The sequence below is a fragment of the Coregonus lavaretus genome (genome assembly GCF_964263955.1).
Source record: "Coregonus lavaretus genome assembly, chromosome: 21".
Classification (NCBI taxonomy): Eukaryota; Metazoa; Chordata; class Actinopteri; order Salmoniformes; family Salmonidae; genus Coregonus; species Coregonus lavaretus.
In genome coordinates this window covers 40,259,595-40,274,925 of record NC_140008.1, presented here as the reverse complement: position 1 = coordinate 40,274,925, position 15,331 = coordinate 40,259,595, and the positions used below count along the sequence as shown (strand labels likewise).

The window sequence follows — 15,331 nt, the reverse complement described above, 5'->3', positions numbered from 1 at the left end:
CTCTCTCATTCTGTCTCTCTCTCTCTGTCTTTCACGGTTCTATTCAATGTGGAGTTTGACTAATCACTCTAGAGAACACCCAGTTGATGATTGATATTACAATAAATCCACACAGTTTCTAACAGTGCATAATCGCCTCCATGAACATGCATTTTCAATCTTGTTTCAATGGCCTTCCTGGCTCTCAGTTTGGCTGAAAGAGCCTGGTATTAGCAGGGGGGAGGCCATAATCTGGTCATCCCCTCCAATGTTCCAGGAAAAATGCCCCGCTGCCCCTTCCTCTGCCACACTGATATACACAGATACACACTGGGACAGTTAAGGTATACTGGTGGCATAGCTTATGAATATGGTGCATATATTGGTGGCATAGCTTATGCACAAGCATGTAATGAAATGCACTGTTAAGGTAGTACTGATGGCTGGTGAATATACAGTGAAAGGCATGTCCTGGTGCATGTATTGATGGCATAGCTCATGAAGTTTAAGCTAAGCATGTACTAAAAGTCACGACACAGCATGTACTAGTGCATTAAGTAGGTGTAGCAAGCTAGATGTGTGGATTACAGGTCTAGACGTGCTCTTCCGATATGTGCAGTGCAGTAGTTATGCTATTGCTGTGTGCACTAGAAACTGTAGGCGTATGTACAGTATCTACCACATAGTATGGCACATAATGGCTAGTAATGGATTTGTGGGCAGTGTGGACATGTATTACACATGTATATAGCCTACATCTATTACACAGAAACACGGTAGATACAAACCTCTATTCCCCCTCTATCCTATGTATCAGAGCGCTAGTAGTGAGTCCATTCCAGAGAATCCGCTCCAGGTCATAGTGTTTGCCCTGTGTTGCCAGACAGAGCACAGCTCCTCACTCACCAGGGGGAGGAAGTGTAGGCTGGGACTGGGATACAGCACAGTGCTAGCTGGACTCACAGAGTATGAAAGAGAGAGAGAGAGAGAGAGAGAGCGAGAGAGAGAGAGAGAGAGAGAGAGAGAGAGAGAGAGAGAGAGAGAGAGAGAGAGAGAGAGAGAGAGAGAGAGAGAGAGAGAGAGAGAGAGAGAGAGAGAGAGAGAGAGAGAGAGAGAACAAGAGAGAAGAGTCACGACTAAGTGTTGGATTTTGACATTGACCTCGCTGCTGCAGTGTGTTTGATGGTAGTTGATGGATGATTCATGTGTGTTTGATTATTTTTGGGTTGTTTATGGTGTATTCTTGAATGTTGCATTTGTGACAGTGGAAGTTGGTTACTTTAGACAGTTGGTGTTGTATGATTGATGTGTGTATGATGATGATTTGTTGTGTGTGTGTGGATATGTGAGTTGTGTGTTTTATGAGCTGAGTTGTGTATGTGAGGTGTGTGTGTTTGATGGTGCTGGTTAACTGGGCTGTTGGGGCTATGTATAGGCGGTCGCCCTGTCACAGAAGCAGGGTCCACTTTGACTTTAGCGAGGAAGTCATCAAGGGACTCCATGCCTCCAGCCACACTCACAGGTCAGATCAATGGTATACTGTAACTCTCTGCCTTCCCATCTCTCTCTCTCTCTCTCTCTCTCTGACGCTCTGTCTCTGTATCTCTCTTTCTCTCTCTCTCTCACTTAATCTATCTGTCTTTCTGTCCTTCTCTCTGTCTCTCTCTCAGATCTTTCTCTGCTTTTCTCATGTTCAGTTTAGTGTGTGATGTGTTGCCATTATGCTGATTTCATCTTTACAGATAGCATGCAGTGCTTGTTATGCAGGCTTTTTAGTTCTCACTCTCTTTTTCTCCCCCCTGTGTACCTCTCCCTCTTGCTCTGCATGGACAGATTTTTCCACCCCCCCTCTGAATATCGTGTTCCCATGTTCAGTCTCTCTAACTATATCTCTGAAGGGGATTATGATTATGATTACGATTGTTTGTGTGTGAGGGAGTGAATACTATAGCTTGAGTGTGTGGCATTGGTTTGTTTACACTGGTGTGGTGTGAGTCTATATAGTAGGCAGTTCTGGACTACTGGTCCATCCAGATCCAGGTTACTACTGGTCCATCCAGATCCAGGTTACTACTGGTCCATCCAGATCCAGGTTACTACTGGTCCATCCAGATCCAAATGTGCTGCTTTTACCTAAAGCTGACCTACTGTACCTGATGTAATGCAATTTCCTAAATGTAGCCCGCTGACAACGCAACTAACACTAGCGCTCCACTGTTCCACTGTGCCTCTCGAATGTTTCATATCACCCTCCTTGTTTATCCAAGCGCATGACAGCTATTCTCTTCAACACCACTTTGCAACTGCTTATGTTTGTATCGTGCAAACTCATTATTCTCTACAAAGCCAATATTGCTTATGAAGAGTTATTCCGTTTTGAGTGGATTTGCATTGCAGGGATACACACACTACTCTATCACATGATTCTGACCAGAATAACATCATCATCATGGTAGAAATGTAGATTGTTGTTGTGGAGAAGCAGAGAGAGGGGTCCAAGCCAGCCAGTTCAGTAGCAGGCAGCCTTGGTTCTGACTGGTTCTGTGGTCCCTCAGGCCTCTGGCTGCAGATATCTGCGGCTGCAGGGCTACTGGGCTCCAGGGTAGTACAAGTTCAACCACAGCAGCAGCAGCATTGGGTTCTGGCTGCAGGTCTCATGGTTAGGGAGTTTCTCCAGCCAGACCAGACCCACCTTTAAGAACCAAGGTTTCCTGTGGAAAGTACTGTACAGTCAGTCAGTGCATGTGGAAGCGGAAAGAACCACACAGTCAGATGTGTGTGTGTGTGTGTGTGTATGTGTGTGTGTGTGTGTGTCTGACACGTGACAAGGATAATTAGTTCACACTTGTGCTTGTCTGTTCATGTGAGCACATATCTGTGAGGAGTTTGTGTGTGTGGTGATACTGTGGTCTATCTGGGTTAGGCTTTTGCATACATCCTGTAGGAAGCTGTGTGGTGGTGATGATGGTGTTTATGACAACACAAGAGTGAACAACATAGTGGGAAGTGGCTGTTGAAATACTACCAGGAGACAAGGGAACAAATCCTGTTTCTGACAACCTAGAGAGGTTTTCTCTTCAAACACGTATGCATGCTTACGTACACTCAGACTCACACACACACAGAGAGAGAGAGAGAGAGAGAGAGAGAGAGAGAGAGAGAGAGAGAGAGAGAGAGAGAGAGAGAGAGAGAGAGAGAGAGAGAGAGAGAGTTTGACCTAGGGTAACTTGACTTTGTACGCAGCCCAGGGAATGTAATGGAAAACTAACCCAAACTGCAATTTGCCAGCCCATGGAATTAATGCCATTTAAATAAAGTTCTGTTTAGTTACACAGCCCAGGCATGGACTGCACACTCTCTCCTTCTCTCTCTCCTTCTCTCTCTCCTCTCTCTCCTTCTCTTTCTCCTGCTCTCCCTCTTGCTCTCTCCTCTCTCTCTCTCTCACTCTCCCAAAATCATGTGACATAGTGAATTATGATCTGACATGACTAACCATAAGTCTCTCACAGTGAGGACGTCTGGAAAATGACTTGGAATGAGAAATATGTAAATAAGAATGCTTTGTTTGTTGTTGTTTTTTCAAAAGTGTCCTCTAAATTGCATATTCTAGCATGACGGCTTTGTAACTTCATAGTTTATGCATTCTAGATTCAGATTGTTGACCGCTTAAGTGGGCATTGGTAAATTCTGAGCATTGTCAGATTGTCTGTTTTGTAAATTTAGTGTTTCGCTCTCGGAGTGTTCAGAGCGTACACTGAACACTCTAGCCGAGGAGTAGGGTTGATCTGAGCGTTCTGACCTCACAACGGCAGTCAAGCACCCAAACTAACTGGCTAACGTTGGATAGCTTGCTAGCTACTTCCGGGCACAGATGAGAGAACACATCACGCTGAATATTTTACTCGCCCTAGCAGAGTAAAGACCTTGGTTAGTGATTAGCTGTGTTAATGGCAACAATTTAATTAAGTTTGTCAGCCGATGTTCACTTACACCTGTCATAACAACTGAGTTTAGGAGTGCTCTGAAATCGGAATAGATTGCCAGTGTGAAATTACTAAAACATAATTTTCGTTCTTGAGCATTTTCATTGCACTATCTTCAGATACTTCCACTTTATTTCTAATTCATCAACTGAATATGTTTCTGCTCACTATACTGAATCTCTTATCATGTCAAGGTCTAGACCTTTAGTCTTTCATCATCAAGGTCAAAGGTCATGTCCGTCAAACTGATGCAGAGCCATGGTAGTTATATTGTAGCAGAAGTGTGTAGTCACTATTCTCTGACTCTGTCACATGTGCAGAGTGTGGCCTGGACTGAGTTTGGGAACTGAACGCTGAATGTTCTTCCTTCCCACCACCAGAACCATGCAGGGCAGACTAACCTTTGGAAAAACACACTGACTGAGAATTACGAGGCATTTTCCCTTTTCCGTCCAATCCCAGAGAGTAGCCTGAAGGATTAGGCATATTTTACCCCAAAAAAGAGTTTAGTGATGAAATGCAGTTACTACACCAGAAGTGATCAGTGTTTTTGTTGTCTCTGGCTTATCCTAACACTCAAAGTGTTGATATGTGTATGTGTACTGTGTGTGTGCATACACCCATTTGCATGCTGTGTGTGTTTTGCCGTGTGTGACACCTCTGTGACTGTTTCCCTCTCTGTGTTATAAACTGCCGTCTCATTCTGGCAGTGCAGTGTAGACTGTGGTACCATGGAGACAGACACCTCCTGTTTATCCATGCAGCTCTAGTAGTAATTCCACAACAGGAAGTCTCAGTCATCATGCCTTCTTAATGGTTCCCTCAGTGTATTCTGACTCCATCTAACTGAACCTGGCTGAGCATGTGTACTACTCACTGTATGTGCGCATTTACTGTCTACATTACTGTCCACTGTCCACGTCTGCTTTACTGGTAAAATTTTAGATTTAAAATAATGTTTTTGTGTGTGTTGTTGGGATTTCTCTGCATACTTCATGATGACCCTCACGGAACAACCACATAAATTTCACATGTTTTTTTTGTTTTTTTTTCAATGTATTTTTTATTAACCCATCGGAGGACACATATCTTTTTAGTTTTTTACAGCTTTTCTGCTACATATACATACATTTTACATAGACATTTTACATATGTGGTACTTTTATATAGAGCAATCACATAACAATAATACATTACTAAACATAAGCTCTTTAATCCCACCCCTCAGCCACTCTCAGCCCATCCCACCTATCACCATAGACCACCCTCATTTGTGCCATATATTTTTCAATTGTGCTGTGATGTTTTACATACATTTGGAATCTTTCTAATCGTATAGTATCCACAGATTGTGAGCTAAAGATGAAAACCTTTCCTACGAGTATTATTATATTATTTATTGACTGACTATGGCTTTCCAAATCCCCCAACATTGCTATTTGTAAGGTTAATTTTAAGTGAATGTTGTTTTTTGTATCAGTTAATAAACCATGTGTCATGGAATCGGTACATCGAAAATCTCTTCCCATTTATTTTGCAACCTGTATGGTGCAGCTGTCAATATTTTTGTCCTCAAATGAAACTGGTATATTTTTCTATTCATGCCAATTCTTTTCAGCCAATTTGTATCTTTAATATATGGCAGACCAACAAGTTCCCTACCTTCTCCCTCTTGAACTTGCCTCCTCCATTTTTGTGGTAAAGCTGCAATCAGTTGGTTATAAGTTTGGATTGAGCAGACATTCCGATATATTTCCGATAGCTGCATATGTGACATAACTCCACCGTTTCTATTCATAATATCATTCATAAATATAATAACATTTTAAAACATTTTTTCCATAAAGAATGTTTTTTTATTAATCTGTATATTTGAGTTTAACCATAATATTTGTTGTAATATTTGTTATATCTTTTCTGGAGGGTAAAACTGAAATTGTAACCAGCTTTGTATGGCTTGTTTAAGAAAGGGCAATACTTTAAACAAATTTCATTTTCAATTAGTTGGAAATGAGAAGTTGTAATCTGTATAAAGGCAAAAAGGCCATGTTTGAACAAAGGATGAGAACTTTCTTAATAATCTACTGGAGAACCATTTTGGGTTTAAGTATAACTTATGTATGGTGACGCTTTAAGTTAACAACTTTAATATTTAATAATTTTAGCCCCCCAAACTCATATTCATTGTATAAATAGGCACGTACATTTTTTTCTGGCTTAGCATTCCAAATAAAAACAAATATTTTTTGCTCATATGATTTAAAAAACGAGTTGTCTGGAGTAGGCAGTGCAATTAGTAAGTAAGTAAACTGTGATAGGACCAAAGAGTTAATCAATGTTAATCATAAATAGACAAGTATTTACCTCTCCACGATTGCAGAATCTTATCTATTTTTTGCAAACTTTCTATTGAAATTGATTGTGGTAAGTTCATTTATATTTTTTAAAAATATGAATACCAAGTATGTCTACTTCACCATCTGACCATTTCATTGGTAAACCAATAGGTAGTGTAAACACTGTGTCTTTTAACGATACAATGATCAAGATCTTCAATGAGACTGTGCAGGGATCCAGATTGTGGACTTAAGAAAAAACTTGAGTCATCGGCATACATTCACACTTGTTGGATCTAATTTTAATAGCTAGCATTTCAATGGCCATAATAAATAGATATGGAGACAATGGACAGCCTTGTTTTACTCCTCTTAAATGCTCAATACTTTCTGAGAAGTAACCATTATTTACTGTTTTACACCTGGGGTTGCTGTACATAACTTTAACCCATTGTATAAGAGATTCACCAAAAATAAAGGCATTTATATATTAATCCTAGTCATACTTTATCAAATGCCTTTGCAAAATCTGCTATGAAGACCAGGCCTGGTATCTTTGATGTTTCATAATGTTACATTTTTTCAAGTAATTGTCGTATATTATCTCCATTATATCGTCCATGTAAAAAACCTGTCTGATCAGGTTGAACAATATTTGGTAAAACCTTTTTTATTCTATGTGCTATGCATTTTGCCAGGGTTTTCGCATCACAACATTGAAGCCTCCAGTTTTTTAAATGGACTGGATCTTTATACTTAACACCTGGGTCCTGTTTCAGTAGTAATGAAATCAGACCTTCTTGTTGAGGACCTGAAAGTCTATAATTTTTATAGGAGTGCTTAAAACATGGATCTTTGAGTACGTCAAAAAAGGTCTGATATACCTCTACTGGTATACCATCAAGCCCTGGTGTTTTTCCAGACTGAAAATATTGAATTGCCTCAAAAAGTTCCTCCTCTGTAAGTTGGCCTTCACACGGGTCTTTCTGTACATTTGTTAATTTTACATTATTATTATTAGGAAATAAATCCTTACAGTTAACATCATTCAGTGGAAATGGAGGAGACTGAAAAGAAAGCATATGCTTAAAATATTTTGCTTCCTCTTTCAAAATATAATTTGGTGAATCACGGATGACTCCATCATTTGTAACGAGTTTCTGTAAATTGTTTTTGGTAGCATTTCTATGTTGAATATACAAGAAAAATGTTTTGCATTTTTCAAAAATGTCCATCCAATTCGCTTTATTGTTTAGATAGATTACCCTTGATCGTTCTTGAATAAGTACCTCTAACCTATTTTGTGCCTTTATAGTACAGTTTACATTACCATCTACCTGCGCTGTTATTTCTTCTATTTCATTTGTTAGTCTAATCTCTTTTGACCTAAACTGCTTTGTTTTAATGATGAGTATTGTATTGAATGGCCTCTAAAATTACATTTAAAAGTGTCCCATAAAATAAGGAGATCTGCTGTACTTATGTTGTGCAGAAAAAAGTCAATTGTGAATTATTTTGTCTTAGTTAAGAACAAATTGTCATCCAATAGGTTTTGATTACATTTCCAATATCCTCGTCCACGTGGAAATTCTGTAAGAGTTATATGGAGGCCAATTAGATGGTAGTCCGATCACATTCGGTCTCCTATTAATACTTTTTTTTTACTTTTGATGCCTGCAAGAATGAGACCAGGAAGTAATCAAGACAGCTAGCTTGATTAAGGCTCCTCCATGTATATCTCAAAACACATGTTTTCATGTGATCACGTGATGTTATGTAAAGCAACATGTGATAACATGAAACTGCACATGTGAAAACGTGATCACATGTGAAGTGTTCCAAAAAGAAGTTTTTACATGATTTCACATGCAAAATTTAATGTAAAATCATGTGATTTCCACATGTGAAATCGTGTGTTTTTTCTGTAAGGGGATGTCCATAGCCCTTCAGTCATTCCCCAATCCTCATGTTCCATGAGCTAAACAGACTTGACTTAACATTGCCCATGTCACACTCTGGCTCTGGGACTGTGTAGTTAGAGTCAGGGTGTATTTCATTTGGTGGTGTTGGGTATGGGTGCGTTTCATTTGTTTGTGTTTTTGGGGTAATTGGTCTTGTGACTCCCAATCGGAGGTAACGAGTGTCAGCTGTCGGCTCGTTATCTCTGATTGGGAGCCATATTTAAAGTGTGTGTTTTCACCTTGTGTTTGTGGGTTTTTGTTCTATGTTCAGTCGGTGTACTGAGGACGTTACGGATCGTGTTTTGTTTTTCGTTATTTCAACATTAAAGTCATGTTCACTCCCAACGCTGCGCTTTGGTCCTACTTTATTGGCGATCGTGACAGAAAAACCCACCACAACGAGACCAAGCAGCAGTTGGAATACGAGTGGTGGAGCCAGAAGAGCGAAGGTTGGGAGAGGACTATGGAGGCCTGGTCCACCGAGAGGAGAGACCCCCAGAAAATTTTTAGGGGGGGGCTCACGACGTCGGGGCAGAAGGTGTACGGCCCGGAGGAGTGCAAGAGGTTGGCAGAGATGGCCGCCAGTTTAAGGGGGCCACTGGTTACGAAGGGGATGGAAAGTGTGGAGGCACGGCGAGAGGTACTGGGGGGTGTTTCCAGTCCGGTCCGGCCCGTTCCTGATCCCCGTGTAGGGCCAGGGGTGTGTGTCCCCAGTGCGGTTCTGTCTGTTCCTGCTCAACGCACCAAGCCTACGGGGTGCGTCGCCAGCCCAGCTCGGCCTGTTCCTGCGCCCCGCACCAAGTCTGTGGTGCGTTTCGCCAGCCCAGCCCGGCCTGTCCCTGCTCAACGCACCGAGCCTACGGGGTGCGTCGTCAGCCCTGTCCAGCCAGAGCCGTCCGCCAGACAGGATCAGCCAGAGCCGTCCGCCAGACAGGATCAGCCAGAGCCTTCCGCCAGCCATGAGCAGCCAGATCCTTCCGCCAGCCATGAGCAGCCAGATCCTTCCGCCAGCCATGAGCAGCCAGATCCGTCAGCCAGCCATGAGCAGCCAGATCCGTCAGCCATCCATGAGCAGCCAGATCCGTCAGCCAGCCATGAGCAGCCAGATCCGTCAGCCAGCCATGAGCCGTCCAGCCAGGATCCGCCAGAGCCGTCCAGCCAGGATCCGCCAGAGCCGTCCAGCCAGGATCCGCCAGAGCCGTCCAGCCGGGATCCGCCAGAGCCGTCCAGCCGGGATCCGCCAGAGCCGTCCAGCCGGGATCCGCCAGAGCCTTCCAGCCGGGATCCTGCAGAGCCTTCCAGCCGGGATCCGCCAGAGCCGTCCAGCCGGGATCCGCCAGAGCCGTCCAGCCAGGATCCGCCAGAGCCGTCCAGCCGGGATCCGCCAGAGCCGTCCAGCCGGGATCCGCCAGAGCCGTCCAGCCGGGATCCGCCAGAGCCGTCCAGCCGGGATCTGCCAGAGCCGTCCAGCCAGGATCCTCGCACCAAGCCAGGGGCGCGTGTCGTCAGTCCGGTTCCGGCCAGCGGGGCTAGACAGGCCCAGGGGTACTTTGGGGGGTTGGAGAGGAAGTGGGGAGGAAGCCCGGAGCCGGAGCCGCCGCCGAGGAGGAATGCCCACCCAGCCCTCCCCTGTTTGCTTGTAGTTAGGCGCGGTCGCAGTCCGCGCCTTTGGGGGGGGGTACTGTCACACTCTGGCTCTGGGACTGTGTAGTTAGAGTCAGGGTGTATTTCATTTGGTGGTGTTGGGTATGGGTGCGTTTCATTTGTTTGTGTTTTTGGGGTAATTGGTCTTGTGACTCCCAATCGGAGGTAACGAGTGTCAGCTGTCGGCTCGTTATCTCTGATTGGGAGCCATATTTAAAGTGTGTGTTTTCACCTTGTGTTTGTGGGTTTTTGTTCTATGTTCAGTCGGTGTACTGAGGACGTTACGGATCGTGTTTTGTTTTTCGTTATTTCAACATTAAAGTCATGTTCACTCCCAACGCTGCGCTTTGGTCCTACTTTATTGGCGATCGTGACAGCCCACTGTCTTTGCTCAGTGCTAGGGAAAGACGTAACTTTCTTTCCTTCTCCTTTGCTCTCTCCTGGCACAGTCTCAATGTCATTTTCTTAGTCTCTCTTGTCACTGTCTTTCAGTCCCTTCATGTCCCCAAATTCTCTCCCTCCTACTTCTGACTTCTTGACTCTTCACTCACTTCTTGATTCCATCTCTCTCCATTTCCCATCAAGACTGTTGTTAAGGCGGGATGATTCAGGATGTACTGTATAAGTCACACAGAGGTCATTGGGATCACTTCCTGATTGCTTTTGCAAAACAGAGACAATACAGTACGTAATACTTACTGGAAATGTACACCGTTTCTCCTCATCCTCACTTGTCTGAAAGGAGAGGATAGGTTTGGTTGTAATTATGGCCCAGAGTTTTTCCTGGTCAGGTCATGTAGTAAGCTTAAACTGTCAACTCCCCCTTTCACTGTCAGGTTAGCATCCACCATTTTGCATTAATGTATACTATCCAGCGGCAGTCGAGCTGTTGTTCCCTACTCAGGCTCCCAGAGCTGATTTAACCATGGATGTTTAATGTTTCCGTCACATCCACGTCAATGTACTCCATGACATTCTGACCCTTTCAGCGGCGGCTCACACATTGGACTCTACCAATCATAGCCAGGCTTCCTGGTTGTGGTGTAATCCTGACCCCTTAATTCCTCAAAGCTCATAATTTAATCCCAGAAATAAGGGATTTTGCTTTTGCTTGTGTATATCAGCCAACATGTTTGATAAATAGTTCCTGCTTCTATCTCTATAGTCAGAAAACAGGAATCTTTGGAACTAGTGGGAATGATGGATGGAGGAAATGGTACAAAACGTTCTCTCTCTTTCGCTGTTTCTTTCGGACTCTCTCTCTCTCTCCCCCTCTCTCTCTCTCTCTCTCTCTCTCTCTCTCTCTCTCTCTCTCTCTCTCTCTCTCTCTCTCTCTCTCTCTCTCTCTCTCTCTCTCTCTCTCTTTCTGTAAAAGATTCTCCACACTTTGTTGTGTTCAGGCAGATTTATGACTCAATCAATCTGGTGTCCATATTGGACTGATATTTTGGGGTAATAGTGCAGGCTTAATTATATATGTTCTAGCTTTGATGTAGAGAAGAGATGTATGTATGTACAGTGGGGGAAAAAAGTATTTAGTCAGCCACCAATTGTGCAAGTTCTCCCACTTAAAAAGATGAGAGAGGCCTGTAATTTTCATCATAGGTACACGTCAACTATGACAGACAAATTGAGAAAAGAAATTACAGAAAATCACATTGTAGGATTTTTAATGAATTTATTTGCAAATTATGGTGGAAAATAAGTATTTGGTCACCTACAAACAAGCAAGATTTCTGGCTCTCACAGACCTGTAACTTCTTCTTTAAGAGGCTCCTCTGTCCTCCACTCGTTACCTGTATTAATGGCACCTGTTTGAACTTGTTATCAGTATAAAAGACACCTGTCCACAACCTCAAACAGTCACACTCCAAACTCCACTATGGCCAAGACCAAAGAGCTGTCAAAGGACACCAGAAACTAAATTGTAGACCTGCACCAGGCTGGGAAGACTGAATCTGCAATAGGTAAGCAGCTTGGTTTGAAGAAATCAACTGTGGGAGCAATTATTAGGAAATGGAAGACATACAAGACCACTGATAATCTCCCTCGATCTGGGGCTCCACGCAAGATCTCACCCCGTGGGGTCAAAATTATCACAAGAACGGTGAGCAAAAATCCCAGAACCACACGGGGGGACCTAGTGAATGACCTGCAGAGAGCTGAGGCCAAAGTAACAAAGCCTACCATCAGTAACACACTACGCTGCCAGGGACTCAAATCCTGCAGTGCAAGACGTGTCCCCCTGCTTAAGCCAGTACATGTCCAGGCCCATCTGAAGTTTGCTAGAGTGCATTTGGATGATCCAGAAGAGGATTGGGAGAATGTCATATGGTCAGATGAAACCAAAATAGAACTTTTTGGTAAAAACTCAACTCGTCGTGTTTGGAGGACAAAGAATGCTGAGTTGCATCCAAAGAACACCATACCTACTGTGAAGCATGGGGGTGGAAACATCATGCTTTGGGGCTGTTTTTCTACAAAGGGACCAGGACAACTGATCCGTGTAAAGGAAATAATGAATGGGGCCATGTATCGTGAGATTTTGAGTGAAAACCTCCTTCCATCAGCAAGGGCATTGAAGATGAAACGTGGCTGGGTCTTTCAGCATGACAATGATCCCAAACACACCGCCCGGGCAACGAACGAGTGGCTTCGTAAGAAGCATTTCAAGATCCTGGAGTGGCCTAGCCAGTCTCCAGATCTCAACCCCATAGAAAATCTTTGGAGGGAGTTGAAAGTCCGTGTTGCCCAGCGACAGCCCCAAAACATCACTGCTCTAGAGGAGATCTGCATGGAGGAATGGGCCAAAATACCAGCAACAGTGTGTGAAAACCTTGTGAAGACTTACAGAAAACGTTTGACCTGTGTCATTGCCAACAAAGGGTATATAACAAAGTATTGAGAAACTTTTGTTATTGACCAAATACTTATTTTCCACCATAATTTGCAAATAAATTCATAAAAAATCCTACAATTTTTCCTACAAAGATTTTCTGGATTTTTTTTCCTCATTTTGTCTGTCATAGTTGACGTGTACCTATGATGAAAATTACAGGCCTCTCTCATCTTTTTAAGTGGGAGAACTTGCACAATTGGTGGCTGACTAAATACTTTTTTTCCCCACTGTAACTGTGAGTAGGGAGGGTCCTATACAATGTGCACATTCCAGTGATGCTGTGGATAGGAAGTAAAGGCTTAGTGAAGGGGCCTTTGTAGTCTACATGTCATGGGACGTTGGCAAGCCCCCCCCCCCCCCCCCCTTTTTAATAAGGCCATAATAACATTTGCGATGTGGCATAGGCATTTTCAGGATTTCCACACATGGGGAACATTTGTTAGCAGGGTCCAACATAAAATAAAATAAAAATAAATGCATTTCATGCTATTCTATGTAATTTACCTGACAGAAGGCATTAGCTGAATCTTTTTTAATATCACACAAATGACAGAAATGAGTGGCTACTCTGTGACAAATTCAGATCAATCTTTTATCGAATACAACCACCGACTTTTTCCTTGTGTCAGAGATCTGTAAATAATATATTGCATATTTATTGCATCCTAATATTATACAATCTGTGTGTCCCTTCATTGGCCTGGGCTATTGTTTGTTTGAATTCAAGTTTTTATTAAAAGAATGAATTTCAGAACCCTGTGGAAGGGCCGCAGTTGTACAGGACAACCATAGGTACAAGTAAGCATTTTCAGAATTGGCATCGACTGATGGTGACTCAATGTTGTTAGCAAATCATGCGACCAGTTATCAATACTTAACTCTGCATTGATATAAGAGAACAGAGTTAAGCGTTCCTCAGCTAGAGTGTAGGTGATCTCATTGCCCGACACTGTCCAAACAGAGTTGACATTTTGCTTACTGTTTACTTAATAAGGGTGTAGTGATAGTCAAAGCCAAGTGTTTCAGATGCCCTACAATATAGTTCCAAATCCTTAGCCTCAATAACCTTATGTAATGCTTTCATAAGATTACTTATCACTAATACCGCAAACATTGGGCCCAGCACAGCCTGCAGTGTGCTTGTCCTGTTGTTTTCATCAGAGGTCAGCCTTGAGGTGTGTGTTTTGATCTTCTGTTAAACTCTGAGCGTTTGTTTTGGACCCTGTACCGGGTCTGTGGAGTTTAAGTGTTACCCACTCTGTCAATTTCGGTCAGAAAATAGAAAGTGACATACAGTATCATTTCAAAGTTACAGTGCTTGTCTTTTTGGAAATCGAGCTCAAATCTTACTGCTGGAAAAATGCCCCCGCCACCCCCAATGCCCCCCTACAGGCCATAAATAATGTGCTATGGTCATATTCATAGAGTATGCAATTTAGGTCAAGTCACCAGAAGTGCAAAAATGTTGTGTGCTTGGAAACAGTACACCTTGGTTGTCATTGTAATGCATTGCATTTCTTTCTCCATCCAGATTTAATGTGACATATGCACCATTGATCTATCTCACTCGTTTCCAATGGGAAAAATGTGTGGGAAAATATGTTTTACGTTTCCTCGCCTGACTGTGTGTTATAAAAAGAAAATGAACGTGATAACCTGAAAGCCCCGATCGCTAGGTTGATTTTAAGATGTCAGGCTTGAACATTCGTTCAGCCATTTTTGCACAGTGAGTCACTACCCAAACCACATCAAAACAGTCACGTCATTTGATCTTCTACTGCGATCTAGTGGACGAACTGGGAATCAGAAATGATATCTGATTACATCAGTGAAAAGGTTACGACTTCAGCTTTCTCCTCAAATGCATATCATGTCCTGTTCTTAAAAAAAATAAGTATATCCTTTTGGAATGGTAATTGGTGACATATTGTATTTCAAACCTAGACTTTCAAACCTCTTATTCGCAAACATCGGTACAATTTCGGATCCAAACCCAAAGATGTGAGATGAGTTTGTATGATGAGGCTGTTAGGGCTGCCTGAGCTTTAGATCTACTTGCCCGGCTATACACGTGATCTAGCTAATAACAAAGGAATACAGCAGTGCATTGACCTGCGGGCCAATTATGTAATCAGCCATATAGCACACACACACACACACACACACACACAGGAAGCTCAGTGGAGAACAGAGAGTACAGGCCTTCTGACACACACAAACACACGCACACACACATCACTGTGTCCTCCTCTCATCAGGCCCTATCCAGATCACATGCATCTGTGCCCCCAGGCTGGTTTCCTGAATCAGATGGTGTGTTTAAATTTTTTATCTTCTCTGAACTCTGATTGGTGGTCTTTCATGTGCGTGCATGCGTGTGTGTGTTTGTGAGACTGTCAGAAGACCTCTACCCTCCTCTCTGCTGAGCCTCCTGCAGTGAGGAGTAACAGAGGTCACCACTCATTTTCCCATCTTCCCCCTCGTCTCCCGCTAGCTGCCTGGGAAAACCTTGAGACTTTTCAGAACATA

The 15,331-nt window shown here is 43.0% G+C and overlaps 1 protein-coding gene across 1 annotated transcript in view; it reads left to right on the top strand.

Annotated features, from left to right (window-relative positions):
* The first annotated feature begins 1,204 nt into the window (after positions 1-1,204).
* LOC311149252 (3',5'-cyclic-AMP phosphodiesterase 4B-like) overlaps positions 1,205-15,331 on the top strand; it is an 86,749-nt gene continuing 72,622 nt past the window's right edge. The window contains exon 1 of the mRNA XM_084186355.1: positions 1,205-1,501. Within this exon, the coding sequence (XP_084042481.1) occupies positions 1,377-1,501 (125 nt within the window). The 5' untranslated portion in view covers positions 1,205-1,376. The remainder of the gene's footprint in view (positions 1,502-15,331) is intronic.